We start from the raw sequence: 27617 nt of genomic DNA on the forward strand, positions 1-27617 counted from the left end.
CAGTGTCAGTGCTGACCAGACTTATAGGGTGATGGTCAGTTGGGCATAGCGTCACTCAGGGAAATATTTTTTGTTGACAGGGTATGTCCTCCCCTGTCTGTGGCAGATCATGTAGCCTACAGTATATATTCCTGGCTCTCCAGTGGAACAACTGCAGCACCAGTGGGCTGCAAAGTGCAAAGAAGTGGCAGCTGGCTGCCATCCATTTCAAAGCACACGGGTGAGAGTTTGCACTGCACTCTTCAGAAATTATGAGCAATGAGACAGGCCTAAAAGATATGATTAGACATTACAAATTTGGGGAAAAGTAAAGATGTAAAAAAAGAACTGCTCTAGGAATAAAAAGTGAAATAAATAAATAGAAATATGTGAATGACCCACGATGACAAAAGATCGACACATATCACACATTAACCTATTTATAATTCCATGCTACAGGTATTCTGATGCACACTACTGTCCTGGGTTTGGCGTCCCGTCGGTACCTTGAGAAACAGGGTCTTGATCTTGCCACAGTCTCGGCCCTTGTCGTACGGGCTGGAGGAGTACAGTAAGTGGCGGGCGGCGATGCGGGCGTACGCCACGCGTTTGTTGTTGCTAAGCATCCACACCAACACGTCCGGTATAGTGTGTTGGGGCTGTGGGCAGGGGAGGGTCACATGCACAGAGAGGCATACATTAGATGTATATAATCACGATCAGAGGTTCAGAAAGTTAGAGTCCACCCCAGTCCACTCCAATCCCCTGGATTTGCTAATTAGCACAAGTCTACAGCCAGGAAGTGGAACTAATTAATGAAATCAGCTGGCTTAGTTCATGCGTGGAAGAAATACATGCCAGGACCTTTATTTTCTGACCCCTGGACTTTCCACCTCTGATCACTATGGTGCAAAATATCTGCACATTTGTGTATTCTGGACATACATCATGTAGAAAGGCTGAACTGAGTGCATTGAGTGTATCCTGAAACAATGGCACACATTTACAGAGACAAGTGCACACACATGCATACAAATACAGCGTACACAAATTAGTGTGGCACACGCATGCATGTGCACCCATGCACACACACACACACACCTCCTCCACCAGGAACTTCAAACGCTTAGCGAGTTTCAAGGCCTCTTGAAGCATGGCTTTCACACTCATTGTCTTCCTCTTCTGACTGAACGATGTCACCTCGCTCACCATGCTCTCCTGAGAAAGGGACAGCGCTGTTAACAGCCAAGATGGAGATCGCAGGCATACGTATTTATAATCTGAACCGTGGGATACAAGGGTATGAGGTGCTCATTTATTAGCACATCAATTTCGTCCCTTTTTTTTAAGCATACAAAAAAGCGATTTGATGATCCCCAACCCCAGGCCAGAGAGACAGTGTTATGCTTGTACCAGCTCATCTCTGCACAGTATCAAACGCTTTTTGTCCAGGATGGTCAGACGGTCCCCCTTCACCTTCTTCTCTGCAAACGCAATGAACTTCCTACAGGGACAAACAAACCCATGCAAACGCTTTGTCTTTTATCAGATATTTTACATGCATCCATCTGAATTTGGCTGTCCATGTACAGTACTATATATCAGACCTGCAACAATTATATACATTGTTTTGGTTTCAAACACTTTTCTAAGCTTTACTGAGCTTCTCTGGTGTATTGGAATATTCTGCAAACGTGAATTTCTGGTCCTCTTGGTTGGCTCCTGGTTGCACCAGGCACGATTAACCGAGCACAGAAAAGTATTTGAATCCAAACCAATTACGTAATTGACCCAGGTCTGACAACTATATAGAGGAGTGGAGTGTAATAAACTGGACACGGGATACCTGCTGTTTGACCCAAACTCCCGAAACACCTTGAAGAGTAAGGTCTCCGCCTGGGGATCTGAGACCTTGTTCAGCTCACCAGCTTTAGACAGTCCCTCTTTCTGGATTGGTCAAAGATGACATTACATCACATTGATTATACCGCTACGCAACTGCATAGTCATTCAGTAATATCAAGCTTATGATGTATGGGTGCAGCCTGTACCCTAGTAATTAAGGTACATGACAGGGACCTGGAAGGTGGTTAAAACCCCCTGTGTAGCCATGATAAGATCCGCCCCTGCTTAGTCTAATCAACTGAAAGTCGCTTTGGATAAAAGCATCAGCTAAATAACAATATTATTACTATTATTATTAATAGTAGTAGTAGTAGTAGTAGTATGAGTAGTGGTGGTAGTAGTAGTAGTAGTAATATTATTAGTATTATTATTATGTTATCAGGGTAATGCACCAGCATCAATGCGATGTTCTCCAACATGTTAGAGTAGTACAAACGGAAGGTCCGGTCTTCCCAGCGGCTGTACACTTGGACGCATGTTTTCCGGTTCTGAATGGGCAGGTACAGGTAGTTCCTGCAGACATGGACCACAGCCACTAACTGATAGAATTTCAACTTCAATTCCATTCAAAATAAATTTCAATGCCTTAAACATACAGCAAAGTGGAATAAGGGATGGTAAACACCTATTTCCATCCATGAGCTGAGGCCTTGTAGGAGGGGTGGTGGACTTGTTTGGATCCGTCTCTTGGCAGTCCACTAAGGGAGTGCTGTCAAGTTCCTGAGTGTCAGATACCCTCTCCACCTTTCTCTTACTCGTGCCGACTTGGGCGGAGCCATCAATGAAGTTTCCGAAGTTCCCTGGACAGTAAGACAGCAACACAAAAAGTCAATCATAACATTATTAAACTCTGTTAGACATCATATTTTATTCAATTCAGTGAAAGCTTATTTACTGGCACTGGAAAATCCATAGAGGGATTAGCAAAAGACAGGTAAGAACATGGGGGTAGCCCGTAGCCTAGTGGCTATGGTACATAACTAGGACCCGGAAGGTTGGTGGTTCAAGCCCCGGTGTAGCCAGGTTAATAGCTACACAGCTGCTGGGCCCATGAACAAGGCCCTTGACCCTGCATTGCTCCAGGGGGGGATTGGCCCCTGCTTAGTCTAATCAACTGTAAGTCGCTTTGGATAAAAGCATCAGCTAAATAACTGTAATGTAATGCAAGATCAACATAGTTACCAATAGTGAACTCAAAACTGATGGGCTTGTCACCAATCTTCCTGTCAATCATTGTTGCCTCAAATAAAGCACCGAACAGCAAGAAGCTCTCCTTGTCATCAGGACTGATCTGGAGGGTGTATTATGAGAGAACAGTGAGAATGAAACCGAAAATACACACACAAAATCTCAGTAAGTTACTTTAGTAGAACAAAAGAGTGTGCATTCTGCATATGCTCCCATGCAGTATAAACATTAATTTATTACATTACATTAACATTAACATTTAACAGCACAAGCAACGTTTCAAGGCTAATGGCTCTTCATTAGAACAGTGAGTGCTCATGACAGAATCACTGACATGACCATTCAAACTGGAAAATAGAATGAGCTCAAGAGAAAGGCAGAGCAAGAGCAAAAGAGAGAGAACAGATGTGTCTGACAGAACCAGGCCAGTAGAGGATAATGGTCCTGTAACAGAATAATTGCAGAAATTATGAGAGTGGAACGTTAAGTATGCAATTAACACACAAAATGGGGAGAGACAGTCTGCCTCATCTCAAGACCTGCAAATGGGGTAAGAAAATTTCACTTGTGAAGCAAACGGTAACTTAAAACAAGCTAATATATTCTACTTGAGAGAATATATTCTTGTCATTACAAGAATAAAACACTTTTCAGATAGTTAAAACTGCTAAAGACAGTTTTACGCTGTACATTCTGCTAATATCCCTTTCCCCCTCTCACCTGAGGAGGGTCCTCCACTGACATCACCTCCGCACCCAAAGCACTCCCTTTCTCCTCCTCCCCACCTCCTCCCCCTCCCCCGCCTCCTGCAGGCGGACAGGATTTGGGGTCTTTGCCTCCTCCTTTTCCCCCTTTGTCTTTAACGGCGGCTTTCGGGCGGGACATCTTGGATTCCGCCGCCCCAGCCCCCGACAGGATTTCCACAGACACCTCCAGGAAGACCCTTCCCCGATAGGAAACACCCTCGCCCACCCCCTCATTCAGCTCCTGGCTGTCGTCCACCAGGCTGAAGTTCCTGGTGGAGCCGTACAGGTTGATCCAAGCTGGCCCAAAAGTGGGGAGGAAACCTGGAGGATAAGAAAAACAGGGTCAACTTTACAGTAAGGTCCATGAACTGCCATCGACTAATGTGGCTGTTAATCATGAATTAATGATGTACAAATGCATTCATGAAGCATTAAGTACATGTTTCATTAGTTCATGTATTTAATGACTAATGTGTTAGTTGCATTAAAATATGTATACCATTTAAATCATTGGATAAACATATAATTAGTTAACCATTGACAAATACATTAATTTTTTTGTTTTGTTTTGTTCATTTGTTTTGTTTTTTTAATATGAATTGGGATTGACTAATGTAGTTGTCAACATGAATTACTGACAACTGACAGCATGAATTTGTGATAATGAAGGAAAAGCTGGAATTTTGCTCAGCACTATATCTAAGGAGACGTGTCCTGTTTAGGTCCTGTACAGGTACACTACACCCTAAGGGTCACCTTTATCTCCGTCCTGCTCGTTGGCGATCCTGCGCAGGTCAATGAAGTGCGTCCCGATGGCCACGTCGTTCATGCTGCCCTCGTCCCACACCTGGATCTTCACGCGCTGACAGAGGGGGGGGAACATCTCTTTAAACACGATCTGCTCGTTCCACACGGGGTCTGCAGTGCCCTTCTGGGTTGAAGTCCGGCCCTGTACAGAGAGGGAGGGTAGAGAATGACTGAGATGAAGATATTTTACATATTACTCCTGAATCAAAAGGTACACATAGGGCCTGTTTCACAGATGCAGATTCAGCTCAGTCCTGGACTAAATTCTCCATTCAAATTTAAATTTAGTCTAGGACTAGGCTTAATCTGCATATGTGAAACTGGCCCATAATATTTGAAAGGAAACGGAAGCTAAACACATTTTTAGAAATAGTTATTTTCACACTACTTAATTGGCATAATCATTCATTATGTCAGTTAGATGACAAATCTTCTGAAAAGCACTTATATACAGTAAGTGGGAGATCAATCTTCACAGCTGAGATTTTGCTAAATTTGAGGAGTCAAGGAAATATCCATCTCCAGGAGTCTCAGCCCAGGAAAGTAAAAAAGCATCACGGATATTTTACCATCTGGCTGAAGAAGGACACCACGACGTAGGGATCGATGAGGTCCTTGTTGTCCCCGATGAAGGCCTTGGTGACGTTGGCCATGATGCCCGAGTTGTTCCGAGGAAGTCCCTCGGCCCTGAACACCTTCACGTAGAAGCGAGCCCACGGGCGCTCGGAAGGGAAGCCCTGGGGTAGGAGCAGGTTTCTGGGGCAAGAGAAGAGACCCAATCATCTTAACATAACATCCAGAGGGGCAGAGAAGGTCAATATATTCACCTAAATCTGGGGTGTCCAATCTCATCAGAAAAGGGCCGGTGTGTGCGCAGGTTCGTGTTTTAGTCCAGCACTAAGACACAGGATTGTACTTATCAAGGTCTTAAATGTTTCATAATTAGCTGAATCAAATGTCATAGTGCTGAGCTAATGCAGACTGTTTAAGGTGGAAGGCAATTTACATCAATTTATCTATCTCAATTCAAGTGGTAGCATGCTTAGTTTGGGTGAAATGAAGCTGATTTAATTGTGGGACAAACGGACAGTTGGGACGTCCTCACTTGTCGATCTGCTCCTCTGCATTGCTGCTTTTCTGTGAAGGCTGAGTCGCATCACCCTTCCCAGCCACGCTGATGTCACACTTCAGGTAACCTTTGACCCCTGCGTGGATGGCCATGGGGTCGGTCAGCACGGCCCACTTGTTGGTGAACTGATGGCCTGGAATCAGAGAGGGATGACAGGGGATGTAAACAGCAACATGGGGGGTGAGGGTAGTGTGCAGACCTGGCTCAAATATGTAATTGTTTTGGATTTACATTTCTGCACTTTACATTACATTATTACATTACTGGCATTTGGCAGACGCTCTTATCCAGAGCGACGTACAGTTGATTAGACTAAGCAGGAGACAATCCTCCCCTGGAGCAATGCAGGGTTAAGGGTCTTGCTCAAGGGCCCAACAGCTGTGCGGATCTTATTGTGGATACACCGGGATTAGAACCCCCAACCTTGCGTGTCCCAGTCATTTACCTTAACCATTACGATAAAGGCCGCCTGCTTTACTGCCCTGGTGTAAATTCTGCTATGACCAGCTTGAAATTACCAGCTAGCAACTGTTTCGAAACATAGCTTGAGCTGTTTTTTTTCAGCAGGGTGAGCTTGTCTGGTGTATTAGAGCCTTAGTCTCAAGAAGGTTAAACCCCGCTTTCTGGTCCTCTTGGTGGGCTCAACTGCCTCAGGCAAGATCAATCAAGCACAGAAAAGCATTTGAATCCAAAACAATTACGTATTTGACCCAGGCCTAGTTGTGGCAACACTCACCTGGCTGCCTGTAGACTGTCCCCACATCCAGCTTAAAGGAGCCCACACAAAATCCACGCATGATTTTGGAGTGCATCACCTGATGCGGGGCAGGAATAAATAAGCTTAATGTTTTCTGCCCTCAAATGAGTGAAATAATACCATCAAGACTTTATAACTTGCAATTGTCCTGAACCTGTTTTTATTATGGTTTTTCATGACTAAAAAGGCCAATGTTTCATATGGATTACCCATCAGCTTATGAGTTATTCTTTCTTAATTGTGTTAAAGATAAGCTGAAATCAAAATTCACGTTTTCCCCAATTTGGTCAATTCTTCATAACCATTCGAAAACATCTTAAAGTATATATTCCAAAACAATAATAAAATTGTAATACTGGTATATTTTCACACCAAAGTTTTTTTGTCCATCCAAATATTTTACAAGATTTTTCATTGTGTAGGTACTAGTGTACTAATCATTAACGAGTGTTAATCAAATGTTCTGTTCTCCTCCAATCAAAATCCTTTACTCACAGTGGTGCGCATCCTCATTGGACGCCCCCCTCCTCATTTGACATCAGTCAAATTGACTCCCCACCCTTCAAAAACTCCCGCAAAAGATCCATTTCACTTGTGTATACGTCATATCGTGGAAGCTAGCGCTGCTCTATCTTCTGTTTCAGCTCATCTTTAATACTGCAACAGCATTGCATTCATGCATTCCGCAGAATCGTTTCACAACAAGCTGATTGGACTACAACAGACCTGGGTCAAATAGTTCTGCATTCAAATACTTTGCTGGACTGAGTTTACCTGCAAATAGGGCCAGAGGTCAGAGTTTGCACTTTTTGAGAGTATGTCACAGGTTCCAATACACCAGACAATCTCAGTAAAGCGTAGAAGAGTATTTGAATCCAAAACAAATATTTATTTGACCCAGGTCTGGACAACATCAATCCATTTTGATTACAAATGACCAAATCATGAGAAAATTAGGCATAAATTAATTTGAGTTTCAAAAGCAAATTCATTCAAATAAAGCAAGCAGACATAATCATGTATGACAGTAATCTGTGCAGCAAGAATGGAAAAGCAGAAAATGCTCTCTCGATTATTGCATCATTGCATGTGAACATGGTGAAATAAATCAACATAAGAAGCCCCTTCACTCCTGGTCCTGGAGAGCCACAGGGTGTGCTGGCTTTCATTGTTACTCAGCACTTAATTGATCAATGAAAGCAGTTGATTATACAGTTAACGCACCTCAGCTGGTTTCTTGGGTCTGAATTGCTTGCTGATATTAAGTTGAAAACAAAAACCAGCAGACCATTTGGCCTGCCAGGACCAGGAATGAAGATCATTGTAATAGTAAGACCTACTGTAATTTCATGATGGGATGAAGTCAACTGATTTTGGAGAAAATATATTTTAAAAGATAGCACATGTTTTAACCATTTGTATCAGTGCAAGCAAGAGTGGCTTTGACAACTAAGAAAAAAGAAATGGGTTGCTTCTGGGTTGCACTAGGTAAAATGGAGAGGAGAAAGTGTGAAAATAATCGAAACAGGCTCCAGACAATCACAAACCACAAAAGCCTTGACTCTTCTCCAATTCTTGCTCATGGAATCCCGCGGTGATTCCTGATCCTCAAATTTACTTACAGAGAGTTTGATGACTTTGTCAAAAAATGTCTCTGTGGGTCCGAAGAAATCAAACACAAAGTACTGTTTAAAGACACAAAACAGCAGGTTAGACACATGGAACACTGAAACGACAAAAACAAATGGTTCTGTCCCCAGAACTAAGATTCAGAAAAGGGCAACCTCATTGTAGAATGGGGCATTGGTCGCTTCTTTGACTGTGGTCTGTTTCTTCTCGTCGCCGATTTCGATCACCACGCAGGGATCGATGTTCTCCCCCACCAGTTGCTTGGCCTCGGTGATGTTGATGGTGATCTAGGGGAAGGGAGGTAGGATAGCAGAAGAGTTATTGACATTTCATGAATTCAGCTTGGATATGTTTGCCCAATGCTAGCCAAAATCTCCCGTGACATCACGCAGCCCCACCTGAAAACTCTGTGGCCTGCTTTCACTGTTCACAATCTTGGCCGTTGGCTTTGACCTGTGAGGATGAGGCAAACTGAGTGCAGGGGCAACACTATCATTTATCATTGATTGTTATAGATTTGTATTGCAGACAATATAGACAGCTTACATTTTTAAATATCCATTTAAAAAGCTGGATGTCTAAGAACTTCAGGATAAGAACCTTGCTTAAGGGTCCAAAATACAGTACCTGGCAGCCTCTTTGTTAGGCACCAGAAAGCAAAGTGTGCCAGTCGACTATGCTACATGTAGCATGCACTCTATACCTGACCATGGCTTGTGTAACAGCTACAATCCACTAGCATGGGCTCCACACCACTTCCACAATGCCAACTCTCCATGTCTGGTATAATTCCAGCCTGACAATAACACTGGGTCAAATACATAATTGTTTTGCTTTTCTATGCTTTATTGAGCTTGTCTAGTGTATTGGAAGCTGTGAAATACTCTTAAAAAAGTGCAATCCCCACTTTCTGGCCCTCTTGGTTGGCTCAATTGCCCCAGACAAGATAAATCGAGCACAGAAAAGTATATTAATCCAGAACAATTATGTATTTGACCCAGGTCTGCAGTAACTATGAACCTCTGCTCTTGGAGCTTAGCTCAGATGGAAAGAGCAGAATCGATGGGTAGGTGGGGTACCTTTTAAGAACAGGGATCTCTGGTTCGGGAGGGACGCTCTGAATGGCCTCTTCAGGGGCCTCTGACACAGTGGGAGCGTCGCTGTCTGCTTCACTGCCATCTTTACAGAATGACATTACATTACAGTTATTCAGCTGACGCTTTTATCCAAAGCCACGTTCAGTCCAACAGACTAAACTGGGGACAATCCCCCCCTGGGGCAATGTGGGGTTAAGGCCCTTGCTCAAGGGCCCAACAGCTGTGCAGATCTTCTGGGTCTCAGTCATGTGCCTTAACCACTAGGCTACAGGCTGCCCCCATCTAATAGAGATACACAGCTTATCCTTGGCAAAACATATCACGCTATCCAAGAACATATATTATAGACAATACACAATGATCAGGGTTCACATTCAAGTTAGATTAGCAGCATAAATCTCTGTACAGGGCAATATAAGCCAAGTGTCAACACTGTGGTACTGCAAAAAGCACGCATGTTTGCTTTTAAGGCCTTACCCAGGGCACCTTTATTTGCATAGAGTAGAACATCCTTAGCATCCTTCTTCTTCTTTTTCCGCTTAAACATCCCCTTTCTATAAAATGTACATGACATAGATTATTGCAGATTATTGCAGTGTATACTGTACTATACGTGTGTATTTTATGATATAGTCCCTAATTATGGTACAGTTATACTCCCCCCCAACCACACAAACACACACACACACACACTCACACAGTACATTAAAGAACGAAACATGAGAATTAGTCAGGACAATGCTGATCATTCACAGACTGCTCTAACTGGATGAATAGTCAGAAGAGGCTGGTGTTGTGCAAGCTCCCTCTTACCGGTGATGTGATGGACTAGGCTGATCCATCGTGGTTGTGAAAAATGCCCAGGTGTTCCTAATCAAAGTCCTGATGCATTCGACACGCCTGACCTTCCTGCCTTTTCTACCGCGAGTGGCTGACCACGGAGATCCACAGAGCACTACTGCAGTCCAGAAACCCAGGCACCTTGTGATCGATATGACCCGGAGTCTCCTCAAGTAACTCCACTCCCCGCCCTCCCTCACAACACCTCCCTAATCGTCCTTCAAGCCAAGTGGCAAACAAAACTACCACTCATTCTTTGATTTCCTGTTTCGTATTTACAGTAACTTGTGGTGGCTTTGTGAGACTGCACATGCACAATATTCTGAACAAACCAGACAATGTGTACACAGCTGATCCTCAGGACTACCGAAACCAGAGAACCAGCTCAACCTCAACCTCAGCTGAGTGTCTTTGGAGATTGTCCACTGCATATGTGACTAGCCATGAAATGTCAGGTCTCATTCTGGGAAGCAATATTCTTTTCATCATCATTCATGTCATTTCTCATTTCTCACATCAGATATGAAATAAAAACAGAATGTCAAGTTTTTCTGAGGAAAGAGCAGTTATCATACTGACTGAAATAAAGCCTAGATTTTGCAGATGGTTCTAACACTCATTTCATAGCAGTGTTGGTTCAGGATAAAGGTTTGAACTCTCAGACATTTGGTTGCACTGTTGGTTCAGGATAAAGGCATTTGCTGAGCAAACAGTCATGGTATGATGTGACTGGTCACATGCCATAACAGCTGAAAAACTTTCCAAGATGAAATGTTGTCTAACAAGTCCATTCTGACTTGCTGCTTCAAATATCAGAGCAAATATTGTGTAGTAGATGGTACTGACACCACAAAGAACGGATGTATTTCAATTCAATTTAATTTAGTGGTCCTAAAATATTGAGTTAGTGTCTAAGGAAATCCAGTGGACTGGCTGTTTAACACACTTGCACATGGAGCATGAAACAAACCCTGGCTTCTATACAGCTGCTCTAATGAACAGGCTCACTAAACAATCATACGGTTATTCACATCATTCTGATTATGACCGTTTTATGAAATTTCATTTTTACGAATGAATGGCAACAGTTTCTAGACTCATCTGCTGCATAAAATATATTTTCAACAATGATTATAATTTCCTCTTTTGTTAATTAAGACAAAATAATAATGTGAAAAAATGTATGCAGTAAATGTAAAAAAAAAGCCTTGATTTTTTTGTAATGACAAATTAAAATTTTAAATGACCCTCTTCGTAAGCCAGGATATTCGTGAACTGAGAATTTTCTTTTTCAAAATTGAATGACGGTCACATGCATTACAGGTAGTTTTCATTTCGTTTTCATGTTTGAGCCTGTAACTATGGCCTTGAGGGCATTCGAGCCAACTGCCCTTTTTTTTGACCATCATAGGAGTGAACCAGACTTTATCAGAACCAATTTACCACAATTTAATTTCACATCTTCCCTTGAATTATATCAGCGTAACATAGGACCAAATAGTACACATCTCAGATAAGCATTAAGACAGCCAATGTTCTTGAGTAATTAAAATCCTGCTTTCGCTTCTCAATTTCCGCAATTTCTTTTGCTATGAAAGAACTACAATAAAAACATTTACGCTGACCTTTACTGTACAATATTCTTTCATAATGCAGCTACTTAAAAGCACTCAAACAACTGAATTTCATTCTGATCTAAGTGACACATTTAAGAAAATTAAATCACAAATACTTACAGGGTGAGGCTTTCAGTTACTACTGATTTAAAGTCCATAGCAAATGCGTGTGCGTTGTAGGTCATAGCAGGCTCTTAAAAAAGCAGTTAGTGTAGTTCTATAACTTTCTTAAATTATATTACTATAATGTTAAAAATGTGTGTTTTGTATGTTTTGTCAAGACCACCAGCTGTTCGGCAGGGTGATGTTTAAAAAAGAGTATTGCAGCCTAATTTTCTACCTTAGCAAGGGGCCTATAGCCCACAGGCAATAAGCTAATTCTAATGGGATCCAATGGGAGAGAGAGGGAGAAGGAATGAGTCCCACATCCAATGAGACAGCTTGTTCCTCCACTTTCCATTTTTACTTTTCAATTTGGGATAATCGATACATAGTGACATACTTATTAAGTACTGATGATATACAATATGATATGTTCTGAATTTACATGATTATATTTCATATGTAATTACAGGTTTGTTTACAGAAATAGTTAATACAGTATATTTTGTGCTTGTTCAAGGAAAACTGCAAGCACTGGGTTTAACAAGCATTGGTCAAGTAGTCCATGAGAAGAATGCACAAGTAAAAAATAAATAAATAAAAAAAAATTTTAAATACATATTTTCAAATATTTCATAGCAGCATACATTCCACATATACGAGCACAATTTCACATATTGGAGGAAATCTAAAATGTAAAACAGCTCAATTATGATTGCATTACTCTACTGCGGTCAATCTAGGTTTCATATAATTGGTCCAATGAAAAGTCCAATAAAGAAAATGTTTGCGATAGTTTCAGCTAGAAGTAGCAGTACTCAGACAAGATGTTTTGCTTTCAAATAAAATCCTTTTTTAGATTTTGTATTTTGATTGTACTTTTTTCGGTTTAGCAGACCCTCAGACACATTCAAAGTGAAACCATGTCTCCTATGGCAGCAAAGAATGCAATACAAATGAATTACCCTGACCTGCTGTAAGCTCTCAGTACAAAGGAATTACCCTGACCTGCTGTAGGCTCTCTGAACAGGAAAACTGTGCTATTACAGAGTGAAATACAGGGAAAGCACTTCACATCCAAGGGACAAAGTGTACATGGGACAAAGACCTTGTACACTTTCAGAAAGGAAATGCACATAAAATTGACTCAAAAATATATTCACGTCATTTTAATGGGGGCAATTCTGCTTTATCACCATTTAACTATTGTTTGCTTTCAGGGCATTGCTTCCAAATAATCCTTGAAGATATAAAACACTAAAACATACAGCAAGGGTTATCATTTGAGTCATTTGTTATCTGAGCTTCAAGAATACCTGTTTTTTCTTCACAAGAACCTGTGGCTACGCAAAACCAACGTTCACTTTCCTCACTATGTAAACAATGACCAAGTAAACTGTATTCATCATTATTATTGACAGTGTAATAACAATTATTTTGACATTATACTACACTCAGTGATCACTTTATTAAGTACACTAGCTTGTTAATGCAAATATTTAATCAGCCAAACATGTGGCAGCAACTAAATGCATAAAAGCATGCAGACATGGTCAAGAGGTTCAGCTGTTTTTCAGACCAAATGTCAGAATGGGGAATAAATGTGATCTAAATGACTTTGACCGTGGAATGATTGTTGGTGCCAGACAGGGTGGTTTGAGGAGCTCGTAAACTGTTGAACTCCTGGGATTTTCACGCACAACAATGGTGGGAAAACATCCAGTGAGCAGCAGTTCTGCAAGCAGAAACGTGTTGTTAATGAGAGGTCAGAGGAGAATGGCCAGACTGGTCAAGGCTGACAGGAAGGTAGCAGTAACACAAATAACCACACATTACAACAGTGGTATGCAGAAGAGCATCAATGCGTCAAAAACCTCTAAGTGGATAGGCTACAGCAGCAGAAGACCAATAAGTCTAATAAATACCTAACAAAGTGCTCACTGAGTGTACATTTAATTGGTCCGTTCTCTGAGTACAAGATTACATGAACATAACAGTTCATGAATGTCTGGCTATCATAGCTAACATTACTAAAACAAATAATGAAATTTAGGATAAACCTGTCATTTAGTATATTAAAAGAGGCAGATGGAAAACTGCTCAAATTGAGCACAATAAGTTTATAGATTCTCATGCAAAATAAACTGCTCGAGTGCTTCCATATTTGCCATGTGAGTTTGTTTGCTAGCTGTGTGGTGGAACAGGATCTGAGTGAACAAACACACCTCGGGTAAACAGGCAGTCTGAAAGATTTACACTTGGTGAGCAGCGGCAGGGAGAGTGTTTTGCAGAGGAAAAGCAGACGGAAAGAGCTAGCGTCCAATCCGAATATATCACAGCACAGAAGCAGACCACCAATTTTAACACACTTACAATTAATGTCTTGCTTCTATTACTTTTTTTTCCTTAAATACAACAAAAATATTGCCAGTGAAGCAAGGTAGCTTGACTCATTTCAAGATTTGCCAATGGGGTAAGACAATTTTACTCATCAAGCAAACAGTAACTTAAAACAAGCAAATATTTTCTTCTTTAAAGAAAGGAGGAGTCTTCAGGCTTAACAAGACAAACACTTGTTAAGACAAACATTGTGCAGTGTATTGCTGCAAGTCTTAAGTGTTTGTTTTGTAATGAGACTTCAAATCGTATTTCTTTCTCTCAAGTAGATTTGCTTTAAATTACTTTATGCTTGACAAGTGAAATTGTCTTACCCCATTGGTAAGTCATGAAATCGTCTTAAACCATTGGCACACAGTCACCTCATTGGGAATCTTGTCATCTTTCTTTTTTTAAGGATACAATATAAATAGGATTTTAAGTCTAAATATTAGGCTAAATATAAACCTAATTAGTTCGTTAAAATCGCTTGTTAAAATGAACTTTTGAATTTTTCTTTTCTTTTTTTTCCTCACTGTAGATTGTGCAAAGTAACTAAATACCAAATGTGCAGTGTATTATGCACTTTCAAAAGGCTTGTAAAGCACATATAATTAAATGTGTTTGGGACAACAACAAAACAAAAAAAAATCACAAACTGCACAAACCATTTCATTTATTTCAGACATTGTGGGAGAGCGGAGTGATCAAGAATACTGAGGGGAAAAAAGTTGCACACATGATGGTTCTTATACCACAAACTAGTAGGGGCAGCACAAATAACTGATATGTGATTTATTCATTTCTGTGGCATGTTTGATGACACATCCCCAAGATTTTGCCGCTTTACAATTTTTGGGTGCAGTACTTCATGGACAACACTAGATGGCAGTAATATAAAGTGTTGCAGTAAACCCAGCGGTGAAATTGTTTAAACTAAGTAGTCTTGCATTGCATTCCTGGAGCTGCTTTATTTAAATGGTTAACTTTGAAACACCATCATTTCTGAAGATGTAGTAATAAAAATGTTCTGTTCATTACACATTGTTGCCAAGTTTAGTTCATGAGAATTTACTCTGACAGAATGTAAATGGGCCAATATTCTGCAGTTGATGAAACACTTAGACACAACTTGATTCAAGAGTATATCTGTAAGAATGTCAGAGTTGATTGTAAATCGTATATCAATCTGTGTTGAACTAGGTTTATGAGAAGCATGCTATTTTCGCATCGTCTAATTATGACGAGTAAAGCACTATAAGTGTCTGCGTGGGTTTCCTCAGGGTACTCCGGTTTCCTCCCACAGTCCAAAGACATGCAGGTTAGGCTGATTGGAGAGTCTAAATTTCCCGTAGGTATGAGTGTGTGAGTGAATGGTGTGTGTGCCCTGCGATGGACTGGCGACCTGTCCAGGGTGTATTCCTGCCTTTCGCCCAATGTATGCTGGGATAGGCTCCAGCATACGACCCTGATCAGGATAAGCGGGTTCAGATAATGCATGGATGGATGGATAGATGGATGTTAGGGTGTGTGTGTCGCGCGTGTCGCTTGAACAAAGGAAAGGTAAAAGTGGGAGTAGCTAGCTTTGGTAAGCTAGAGTTCTGGGTGTGGTAATGAGTTAGAGTTAGCTGTGAGAAGGGACTACTCGCGTAGTTTTACTCTATATGCGCAAAAGACGGCGAATCAATTCACGTACATATATATGTAGCTAACCAAACACATTACAATGGTAGGATGGTAAATATTGAAACACAGATTCACAAAAACAGTTAGACTAAACTAAACACTGGCTAATGGCCAAAAAGGGTGCGTCGAAGAGAAGAAGCAGAAGAGAGATCCCAAGAACGTGTCTTGCTCTTATACGGGGCCGTTTATTGCTCCCGTCATTACGGGATTGGCTGAACCAAGTTAGACGTCATTCGTGGTGGACGTTGCGGAATTTTCCTGTGGGAATGTGGAAGTTGTAATCCCTACAAGAGTATATCTGTGGAAATATTACTATCGATTAGGTGAAGGTGCCATGTTATCTCATGTTTCTTTCGTGAAAGGATTTTAACATACATATGTGGCCATATCTTACATGTCAGACATCAATTGCTACTTAATCCCTACCATATTTGCGTTGTTAACAGAACAATGTATATAAAAGCCACAGGGTCCAAACTCTCAAAGGTTAGTTCTGTTTACACAATGTTCCCTGGAAGATGCAGACGTAAGGGCCTTGCTCAAGGGCCCAACAGCTGTGCGGATCTTATCGTGGCTACACCGGGGCTTGAACCGCCAACCGTCCAGGCCCCAGTCATGTACCTTATTCTCTAGGCTACAGCCCGTTTGTTGAGTTGATTGCCTCATCAGTGATGGGGGAATGACTTTCCAATCTTTCCCAGTGCAGCTCATTTGTTCGTTTTTCCCCCCTGGTCTCCCGCACTCCCAGTGAAAACCGCCCATTGTACGGCGATGAATGTGCTCCTGTTCATAAATGGCTCTGTAGAAAAGAACGATGACTCGTGAAGCAGAATCAGCATAAACCGCTCGCACGGCCTTGTGTCTACAAGATGGTGCGGTTCCGGAAAAGACCGTGAGAGAGGTTACTATGCAGAGGGGGCGGACTGAGGTCTTGGATGCAGTCGAATGATGGAAAGCTGTGACTGCAGGCACCAGTTCACCCTCTCTCTATGGAGAAGCACAGGCTCTGGAATGAGTTCTCAGCTGAGAAACACTTTGAGGAATTCCCCCCTTTTTAAAGTCTAGTGAAGGGATCATCAGATCAGTCCTCCCTCCAGGGCTGAGAACTGCTGCTTTTCCACACAGTCTGGCCCAATCAGTAGCACAAGTTGTTCAGTTAATTACCCTGGAGAAATGAAGACCAGGGCCGGATTTGGATTCGAGGATCAGGTGAGATGATCCCTGCTCTAGTGGGACACCTGCGCAGCGTAGCCAGAAGTATTCGTACAGGTGGGCCGGCGCAGAATTAGGTGGACTAGAACTCCCAAAGTGGGCAGCCACAATCGGGTGCGGCCACAACACGTTTCAGGAGGAGTGGTTGCGATGCCGTCTCAGAAATCTGAGAGGCTCCAATAGCACCCTAGCTGCACAGACGCTCACAGACCATGAGTATGTGGACAGTGGCACTTTTTTCCCCCCACTCTGTACTCCAGAACATGAGTTTAATGACTATGACTATGACTATGAAAGTGCAGACGTTTAGCCTATATTTGAGGAGTTCTACATCCATATTGGGGGAACAGTGTAGAAATGGCATGTTTATACATACCCATGGCCCACCCCCACAGTTTGTTTGCTTGAGTACGGAGGGAAAACAACAAAAAAAAGTGTCCAAATACTTATGAACGGCACTGTGGAAGCACACCAGGTCTGTCTCAAATACGCAATTGTTTTGGATTCAAATACATTTCTGTGCTCGATTGATCTTGCCTGGTGCAATTGAGCCGACCTAGAGGACCAGAAGGGTTTGCACTTTTGAGAGCATTTCATAGGTTCCAATACACCAGCTTACATTAAGCTCAATAAAGCATAGAACAGTATTTGAATCCAAAACAACGACTGTATTTGACCCAGGTCTACCCCCACAGTTCAGTGTTAGATCGACTCCTATAGAGTGCATATGCTCCTAATTAGACTCAGAGTTGAATTAACACTACACTTTTAACTGTATCTGTACCCACGCAACCAGTGGGCATTTCATGTGAAGAACCTCATGGATAGGAAGGCATATTCATTATTCTCAGACAGGCAAAACAGATTAGAAAATACATATTTATCACAGATACTCATTTTCCATTCAGTGAAAATCTGGTTCAAGTGCTTTTTATATATTAAGAAGCAGAAAAGCAAACAAGCACATTTCTACAATACATAAGTATCAAAAGGACGTTAAATAACTTATTAAATCTAACCTTTAGACACATTGTATACTTAATGAGATTACATTGTTAGGGAAAACCAAATCCGTTCTTTAAGATTAATACAAACCAATATGACCGAGACACCTCATTCCACGTTAGTACTTTTGGAAGATATTATAGCAACTATGACCATTTTAAGATAGTTTAAAATGGCTTCTTCGAGTTGCAGACAGGATGTAAGCAAGCATTTTTTATTTTTTTTCCAAACCAAATGATTATAGTTGCTAACCATGCACATTTCAGGACGCAGTGCGCTTCGTTCGGTGTGATTAATAAAGCTGTTTTCCAGTATACGCCTGGTCTGCGCTGTCATTTGAGGGACGTTTCAGAAGGCCAAACAGGACAGTAAGCACCTGGGTGCATTAACCATATGGGTCTACTTTACAGAGAACATGTGCAGCTATGGTCTAGAAACCAGAAACAGACATCACAACAGGAGTCCAAACCTCGTCCTGGATGACCGGGTAAAAGCAACGACTTGGTTAAACTACCGAAGGTATAGAACTGCATAGCACTGTACAAGTAAGAGATGTTTTTTACGCACAAGTCATTGAACCAATGAATCACCCATTCCAAAATGTGGTTCCAACACCTGGTCAGGCCACCCAGCAGTAGAGTACAGCTCTGACAGTGAAAAAGCGTTTCACACCCGCATGCACCACCGGTGCTTCACTTAAAACACCCGGGAGGACTAGCAAAGGGTTCTCCTGCATACAGTACACTCCCGACCCCTGGCTCAGAGGAATATGTTACAATTATTACTCGTGCTAATTATTCACATTATTGGCAGATTTCATAGACAGATTAAGCCTAATTCTGGTATAGATAATTTAGTCTTGGACTAGGCGTGAACTTCATCTGCTAAACTGGCCCTTTATGCACCTGAAACAGGTTGGCATCAACCACAACCAAAAGGGGAAATGAATTAGCATCAGACGGCAGACTGACTGCTTTATCAGTTATTTTTTTAAAAGAAAGAATAACCTTTCATTTTTCATGTTGAAACCACTGCAAACTATTTTATTGTTCCCTTATTTATTTGTATTTTTTACTCCAGTAACAGAAAAACAGGATGAAGAGGGAAAAGAGGCAGTTTGGCTTCCGATTCACTTTTTTCAATTTCCTCTGCTGAACGATCACAATTTATTTCTGTACACAATCTACACTGATCTTCAGACTAGATACGCAGAAAATAGCCAATAGCGCTTTAAGCTTAGGAATACCTTAGAGTCAGATATTTATCCATAAATATTTACCCATATCAGGTTATTCTGTATACATGAGACAGTCATAACAGAACCGCTCTTGGTTTCAGTTTAACAGAACCCATTGGCTTTTCCCCAGAGGACCAGTATGCATAAATGCAATGAGAAAGTCCGTTGTGTGCCATCTGATAAGGGAAAATCCGAAGTATGCATAAAATGTCAAACGTGCAAATTTGGGACCTGCTGATTTCTGTCAGTTTTCACGAGCCCATTACATTAATCCCAAAACATCCAGGGCATTCACAAGTAGTGCCATTCCTACCTTTAAAAGTCAGTCAGCTAACTCATGATCCCACCGGTTAAGCAATTGGTTTCAGTGGACCAGGCTGAACGTCCCCAGAGATGTGGGGCGTCTCAAAACAGGAGTCTGTCTTCCTACACTTCTACTACTCAAAATCTAGTCAGCTTAGCACCCCAAAAACTCTGCAACTGTACACTATATACACGCTCAACAGGCTATATGATAAATACTGAACTATTTTATACATAGAAACTTGAATATTAATTTAAATTTGTGTCAAAAATGTCAAACTAAAGGCATGTTAAAAAATATATAATACCATCAGTGTTGTTGTCATAACAAAATGGCCGTCTTCATTTGAGCATCAGTAATTATCCTACTTTGGTACGCCCCAAACTATGACCTAGTTCGGATAGGACTGAAACCCTTCAACTGTACATGTACGATTAGATCTCGTCCAACATAAGCCGTCATCAAGTCTCGAGTTCAAAGTCAACTGTGAAAATGTGGCTATTACATCAATGGCCTTACTTTCTTTCCCCACCCCCACCACAAAAAACATGTAGTAGTCAACTTAAAACTTGTCAAAAAAAAACAAAAAAAAACACGTCAAGTGAGTATGTTGGTAAATTGTTGGTGTGTATGTGCGTGTATGCGTGTGTGTGTGTGTGTGTGTGTGTGTGTGTGTGTGTGTGTGTGTGTGTGTGTGTAGGACTGGTTGTAGGCATAGGTGATAGCCTAAGCCGCCATCTGTTTGAGGGGGGCAAATGGTTCCAGCACCCACCCATACCCACCTCCATCCCCAACCATAGTATACAATCTTGCCTAGGGCAGGAGAAAGAGTAGAGCCATGCCTGTATGTGTGTGTGTGTGTGTGTGTGTGTGTGTATATATATTACATATATGTGTGTGTAGATATATTACTATAAATAAATGAAACTACACGCAGTGAGGAAGCTAGGACTCCTCGGTGTGCTGGGTGGGAGGGGCTGTCTGTGTGGGCGGGGCTGCGTCAGTCTCCTGTGCCTCAGGGCATAGACCGAGCTCCCTGTCCATCAGCTCCAGTTCACTCTGGTCCAGCAGCTCAAAGTCCTCCTCCTCCTCCGCGGGCGTGGGCGTGGGCGTGTCGGTGGGCGTGTCCTGGGGCGGGTCGGCCCTCTCGGCGGGGTCCTCGGGGTCGGCCTCCGGGGCCGGAGGGGTCTCGTCCGGGATGAACTCGGCGATGGCCGGGCCCTCGCTGGCCTCGCTGGAGCGCAGCAGGGCGGACAGGGTGCTCTGCACCACGCTGGAGATGGCCGTACTCACCATCTCCTCGCTCAGGGCCTCCAGGGAGGGGCTCACGCCCCCCCGCGGGCCCCCGGGCCCCGCCCCGCTCCCCGTCCCCCCCGCCGGCCGGCCGTGCCCGTTGAAGTGCGTGTTGACGAAGTGCAGGGGGGAGGCCAGGTGCTGGATCAGGAGGCTGGCGGGGCTCTGGGCCTCCTGCCCTGGGAGGGGGTCCCCCGCAGCCCCCTGGTCTGGGGAGCCTGACTGCAGGGGGAAGGCCAGCAGGTTCTGCTCGATGGAGAACTCCTCCACAGAGGGGAACTCGGGCAGGTCACTGGAGAAGGTCTCCTCATGCTCACTATGCACGCTCAGCACATCCAGGTCTGCAGGATCACAGGGAGATAAACTTTAACCTTTAGCCCCACACAGAGAAGAACTGGCCATTAGACAAGGGTGGAAGGGTGGGATTGAGGTCCTGTGACCTGTGAGGTCCTTCTGACTGAGAATGAAAGGAGTGATGGGGTATTGGAAATAGAACTGGAACATAAGACTGTATCTCTTTAACCCTTTGAAGAGCAGGGTTTGAAGGGTTCTTGGAATGTTTTTTGTTTTGTTAAAAATTAAGAAGCTAAGAAGCATTAACAAGCTGGTGTACAGGTCCACCTAATAAAATGGTCACAGTATATGGTTAGGACTTTTGGAGATGCATGCGCAACAGAGGCATAATCATTATGCTGCTTCTTAACCCTTTTACTGCCCAGCCCAATATGAAGCAGCGCCACCCAAATCCCAAGGGATTTTGGCTTCAGCTGAGAAAATTTATAGGGTTCAAAACAATACTATAGCAGCCATTTTGATTGGCTGAAAAGGTATAAGGTGGTTGGGATTTTACAGTAGTTACGCTGGAGTGCCATATAGCACTGTTGGGGCTGAAAGGGTCGAGGGAAACCTGCCGTACCTTCAGAGAGGTCGGTGAGCTGTGGCGTGGTGGCCCTGGACACAGAGAACCCTCCGCTCTCCAGGATGGAGGCCTCTTCGTCGGAGAGCTCAGAGTCTGTGATAGCCATGGCCAGGGCTGTGGTCCTGACATCCACCTGCCCAGCGGGAAGCAAGACGCCGTCATCAGCCGACCGACGGCTCCCTCCCCGAAACACGCCGTCTTACAACCAGACCTGGGTCAAATATGTCTCGCTTTGGATTCACATGCCTTTTCTCCGCTTTACTGAGCTTGTCTGGTGTGTTGGAAGCAATGAAATACTCTCAGAAAGCGCAAACCAAACCTTCCGGTCCTCACGGTTGGCTCAATTGCACCAGGCCAGATCATTCAAGCACAGAAAACTATATGAATCCAAAATAATGATGCATTTTACCCAGGTCTGCTCACAACCATCAACAACCCAGTGGTATGCTCAATGACCCAACGCCCTCTGCTACCGTGGCAACACGTCTCGTGGTCTCTGAAGAATGCCAAGGGTATCACTGAAGGGGTCACATCAATCAGTAACGTGACTGCAGTTCAACTCGGTACACTCTGCTCTCCGAAACCCCAGCGGACATTTTGCGAAATATGTGAGCCAGTGGAGGATGGGCCCCCCCCTCGGTAGTTCGGTTCCTCGCAAGATGTCTTCCCCTGTACCACTGCTTGAGGGGTTTTCTCCCACTGGGGAGAGTGTCTCCAGTGCTAATTGGGGGTTCAGGCCAGGTGTTTGCCCCCCCCTTCTGTTACTCTGTAAAGTGTCTTAGTGGCAGTCTTCCATGAACAATGCTATACAACAAAAACTGAATTGAATTCGGAGTGTTGTCACATGCCACACAATGGAATGTTAATCAAATAGAGTTTTATTTTCCAATAAATAACTTTTTGTCTAAGAATTTAGCTCCCCACCTTTTTTTTTTCTTACATTTTCTTCCCTTCAGACAGAACCTGGGCTGTGCTCTTGTGCCACAGTGCAGGCTTAGAATGATAAAGCCTGAGCTCGTTCTCTACAAGCCCCTGTGCTACAGGAGAGCTAGCACCCAACGAAGGCCAGCTGCATTGCTCAGTGGCCACAACTCACAACGAGCAGGTGGGTAGCTGGGGCATGCCAACGTAACAGTAATTCAAATAACCCTGGCCAATCGAGCCGACAGTAAGTAACTGGCAGGAGGGTTGCTGGAGCATGCTATCCTAACATTCAAAGGTGCTGGATACCATTTTGCTTTTAGGCAAACTAAGCAGTAGGTACACCTTCGTGGTTGGAAAAGGCGAGCATTGACAGGCTGAATGGCATGTTCGTCATAATTTTATTTTTGGTAAATCAAGTAACCCTGGCCAAATTGAGCGCTGACTGCAAGTAATCAGAAGGTGGGTTCCTGGAGCACGCTAATATTAGAAGAATTCAGGTACACTTGGCTGACTGGAGCCCACCGGACCCAGGCAGGGAGAAGCGAGCTGCGGCTGGCCGCTGCAGACCCCAGGTCACTGTGGGCTGATGACGGAGCAGGGACGCATCTCAGACTCACATCTCAGACTCACGCTCACACAAGCACAAAAACATGCGTACAGGGCCGCCATCTGAACCCAGTGAGCCGCAGCCACGAGGGAGGCACACTGACCGTGGGAGCAAAGCAGGACAGCTCCTCTTCACTCTCACTCTCCGTCTCCACCAGCGGCTCGTCCCCGTCCTCTGACTCCTTCTTCACCTCTGCACGCACACGCACACACACAAACAAACAACCATACACACACACACACACGCACACACACACAAACAACCATACACACACACACACACACACACACAAACAACCATACACACACACACACACAGGAGACATATTATTCTTAATTTACCTCTACACACACACCCAGGAGATGCATGCATTGTAAGATTAATACTGTAGCCAATCCCTACATTACTCATACACTGCAAAGCAAGCATACAATGTAACATTAATACTGTAACTAATCCCTGCATTACTCCTACACTGCACAGGTTGCACGCATACACTAACTAATCCCTGCATTACTCCAACACTGCTCAGGTTGCATGCACTGTAACATAGCCCTGGCTCCAGAGCAGAGCTGGAGAGAGCTGCACTCACTCTTCTTGTGGGGCTGAGTGTCTCCCTTCATGCTGTAGTCCAGCTTCATCAGGATGGGCTCCAGCCCCGTGTACATCTTCTGGATGAGCTCATGGTACACCACCAGAGGCCAAAGCAGCACGCTCAGCACTGGGGGGAGAGGACTGCTTACACCGCACTGCGCTCTGACTACAGGTGTGTACCCAGCCAAAATACCTTACAACTGGAGGCAGTATTCCTTATAGCATTGCCAATTTCCTTATCAGACCCTATCAAAGATTATGTATTGATATGCATGACATATTTTGCCATTATCCACTTGTACACATCCATTTGTAAATACATAATAAAGCGAGCGTTAGCATTGCTAAAGTGTGCATTAGCATTACCTCCTTTCTAAACTCTATTCCATACTTCAGCCTCCATAGTCCTGTGTACAGTATTCCACTGTAAAATCATAAATAAGACTGACTAAAGAGACTTTCAGGTCTAACTTATTCCAATTTCACAAACTACACATTTATGAAATGGTACAGATGACCATGCATATGCACTTACAGATAATGTAGGAAATCATGACTCCAGGTATGTAATGCCCCACACCAGCCAGAACCAGGCAACCAGCACACACCAACACACAGAACTAGGAGAGACGAGGAGGACAGTATGAGTGACCAACCCTGTTCCTGGAGATCTACCTCCCTGTCGGTTTTCACTCCAACCCTAACAAAGCACACTTCATTCAACAGCAAGTTATCTTGTTTACCTGCTAATTAGTGGAATCAGGTGTGCCACAATACAGTTTAAATGGAAGCCTACAGGACAGGAAAACTGCAGGAACAGGGTTGGGTAGCCCTGACGCAAAACATGTCCGGCTACAAAATATTCTGAATTCCTTCCGTTAAAAAACAAACATGAAAACAAGGTAGGCTCCAGCCATGCACATTAGCGAGCCTTCCATATTTCACATTAATGGGCAAAAATGTGGTTCTTTAGTCTACAGCCAAAGGTAAAACTCTTATGTTAACATCGATAACCCTTTGAGGTGCAAGATCACAAATATGTGACTAGAATGTTCTTAACTGAATGTTCTAATCACAAATATGTGATTAGAATGTTCTGAACTGAACATTCTAATGCTGATGCAACAATCACTGCTGGTAATTGAAAGCAATGGGCGTTCTAGAACACTGACTAAGAATGTAAAATTTAGAACATTCAACCCTACTCTTCAAAGAATGAAGGCAATGTAGGACAGTAAAGCACATTTTCTGGATTCACCTTGCCGTGGTTTAGGCGCTTGTACTGCAACGCCTCCTGGATGTACAGGCAGCAGGTGAGGTAACTCTCCGCCACGTGATGGCTGAGTTCAGGCACACTGAGGAGCCTGGGTTGTACCGTCACACTCTCCCTGGGTTACACGTACAGACAGACAGAAAAAATGTCATCTAATGCAAAACAGAAGGCAAATCAAACACAAATTCTCACTCATAAGAGCAAGTGCTGGGCCAAAAACGAGAAAATGTAGTTTGCATTCATTTTTAGTGGCATTGCCCAATTTAATCTTTGTACAGTTCTCATAATAATTTCCATAACAGTTCACCATTAGCATGTCTACCCAAATTCGGCACTATACTTGTTATATAATTTACGAAAAGCGGTGCCCAAAACACTACTTTAATATGCATCCTTCCATTTACAGCTCCAGATGCATTCCAGAGAAATTCTACAGGAATTTTACCTTCGATTCATGGACGCCTCTGGGAACTGGACTGCGATTCCAGACACAAAGAACAATGAAATAGAGAGGGAGAGAGAGAAATATTCATAATTAGGTTTCAGGTGTTTTTAAGCATAGGAGAACATTTCCAAGAACATGGCTGTTGGAGCTCTGTTCTGATCCATTCGGTTTTGGAGAAGGTTTATGTAAAACGGCGAAGTGTAGGATACTTAAAGCATTACGGAAAAGTCCTCCCCCGATAGTATTAAGGAAGCGACCTTCTTACATCTTCTTACATTTTCAACTCACCGAGCATTAAGTTGTTGTTAATATGACCACAGGCAATAAAACGAACCAACGTTAAGTCCCTAATGTGTACTGGATGCAGATGGTATTGGTGCAGGCAGTGCTGTATCACGCCCACCTGAGAGACTGGGCAACTTATGCTTCCACCTGTCCAGTAGCACGAGTCCAAGAAGAGCCATACTCAGGAGAAAAACAGGTCGCAGTGACGTGGACGAGAGAAGCCTAGAATAAAAACGATGAAATGTCAAAACAGTGAAACGCGTTTCACAGTAGAGCTAATCCTAGTTAACAAGCTAGCTAACGCTACCATTTCTTCCAATACCTAGCTCGCTAGGAGGCTTAGCTAACGTTAGCTTTTAATGCTGTATTTTCCCTGACCGATCATCTACTAGATAGTTGCCCTGTGTGTAATAACGAATACATTAGCTAGTGCTTTGTGCTTTGTTCATTAGCCTGTCATTCCAATTCAGGTTATAAATATTGACAATTTACCAGAAGACGGTGTTCAGAGTGAAAGCAACGAAGATGCTGTGCAGCGGCCTCTCCCATACCAACAGCCGCTGCACCCACAACATTACAGGCTCGTATTGGGACAGCCAACCCTGAAGTCGCTCCCGCAGTTGTACTAGCTCCGGGCTCCCTTCCACGCCAGCCTCTTCGCCTTCCTCGGCTGGGAACAGCGACTCCAAGCCCACCGAAGAGGAGGAAACAGAGCGGTGTCCAACCTCCTCCCCGCTCGCCATTTTTCCTCCACTCTGTTGTGCTATTTTGTTGATCACGGGGTTCAGCTGGGAGGGTCGATCGAAGCTCAAACAGCAGCAAGACAGAGCAGATATTACAGGCTCTTCCTGTCACGGGTTTCTGTTTACGCCTCAAAGGCTGACAGTTCCTGCTAACCACTTTAGCAACCTGAGCTAATGTTAACTAGCTCACCTATTTCGATACCTACCTATTTCATGACTGGGTAACAATAAAAAAGAGTATATTCTCACTACTGGCGTATTTTGTATTGCTTCTGTCGCTGTAACGTATTTGGACGAAAGCCTATTTTCTTTCTGTAATTTAAGCAGTGTAGGCTAACAAAACAGCACCATTCCCACGTCTCTTGTACACTAGTTAGCCTGCAAGGCTAGCTATTCTGAACTGTGTGCCTCAGGAAGTCTGTTGTTGAAGAGGAAAATTGCCATGTGTATCCATAGCAAAACCTCCCACTAGAAAATCATACTATTAAAATTGTAACCGTGTACCTTCATCTATTTTTAGAGGTGGTAGTTTAATTTTAATGTAATTTGTCTGTTAGGTACATGATCTAACGTTAAGCATTAAATAGTGGTTATCGCCTCAAGATATCATCTTACACTGCACTTTAGCCCCTTGGCTTGAGTGATAAATGTTTGCATTGTTTCAGGTTCAGACAACAGAAACCAGTTTATGATAATATACAGTATGATTAAGTATGACAGTATGACGTTTTAACGGCAAAGGTATGAATTGTTTTTTTGTATGTTTTTTTTAACAGTTTTTCTCGATTGTTTACACACTAGAGCCGGTTTTATGAATCCAATTTACAAAACTACATTTATGTCGTTTCTTTTTTTCTTCAAAGCTATAAGCTCATTTAACTTTTTTTTGACAGATTTCAGTCTCATTATAACACAATCT

At 43.0% G+C, this 27617-nt stretch overlaps 2 protein-coding genes across 2 annotated transcripts in view; both read right to left on the bottom strand.

Annotated features, from left to right (window-relative positions):
• The window catches only part of fer1l6 (fer-1 like family member 6), a 22996-nt gene extending 12797 nt beyond the window's left edge, over window positions 1-10199 (bottom strand). Inside the window, exons 1-18 of the mRNA XM_061233845.1 lie at window positions 10051-10199; window positions 9715-9791; window positions 9220-9319; window positions 8539-8593; window positions 8296-8427; window positions 8134-8196; window positions 6491-6569; window positions 5731-5887; window positions 5195-5381; window positions 4575-4767; window positions 3793-4139; window positions 3067-3175; window positions 2510-2684; window positions 2277-2397; window positions 1826-1926; window positions 1393-1483; window positions 1081-1197; window positions 486-638 (exon numbers count right to left, since the gene is read on the bottom strand). Of these exons, the coding sequence (XP_061089829.1) occupies window positions 486-638; window positions 1081-1197; window positions 1393-1483; window positions 1826-1926; window positions 2277-2397; window positions 2510-2684; window positions 3067-3175; window positions 3793-4139; window positions 4575-4767; window positions 5195-5381; window positions 5731-5887; window positions 6491-6569; window positions 8134-8196; window positions 8296-8427; window positions 8539-8593; window positions 9220-9319; window positions 9715-9791; window positions 10051-10079 (2286 nt within the window). The 5' untranslated portion in view covers window positions 10080-10199. The remainder of the gene's footprint in view (window positions 1-485; window positions 639-1080; window positions 1198-1392; window positions 1484-1825; window positions 1927-2276; window positions 2398-2509; window positions 2685-3066; window positions 3176-3792; window positions 4140-4574; window positions 4768-5194; window positions 5382-5730; window positions 5888-6490; window positions 6570-8133; window positions 8197-8295; window positions 8428-8538; window positions 8594-9219; window positions 9320-9714; window positions 9792-10050) is intronic.
• Window positions 10200-17983: 7784 nt separating this feature from the next.
• retreg2 (reticulophagy regulator family member 2) lies at window positions 17984-27088 on the bottom strand. The gene is made up of 9 exons (XM_061233827.1): window positions 26448-27088; window positions 26074-26177; window positions 25671-25701; window positions 25211-25340; window positions 24488-24572; window positions 23951-24079; window positions 23462-23550; window positions 21825-21960; window positions 17984-21249 (listed from the first exon to the last, which is right to left on the bottom strand). Exons 1-9 carry the CDS (start codon window positions 26696-26698, stop codon window positions 20561-20563), a joined length of 1644 nt encoding a protein of 547 aa, XP_061089811.1. The 5' UTR covers window positions 26699-27088; the 3' UTR covers window positions 17984-20560.
• Between the last annotated feature and the right edge of the window lie 529 nt (window positions 27089-27617).

The sequence above is a fragment of the Conger conger genome, chromosome 3 (assembly GCF_963514075.1).
Source record: "Conger conger chromosome 3, fConCon1.1, whole genome shotgun sequence".
Taxonomy (NCBI): domain Eukaryota; kingdom Metazoa; phylum Chordata; class Actinopteri; order Anguilliformes; family Congridae; genus Conger; species Conger conger.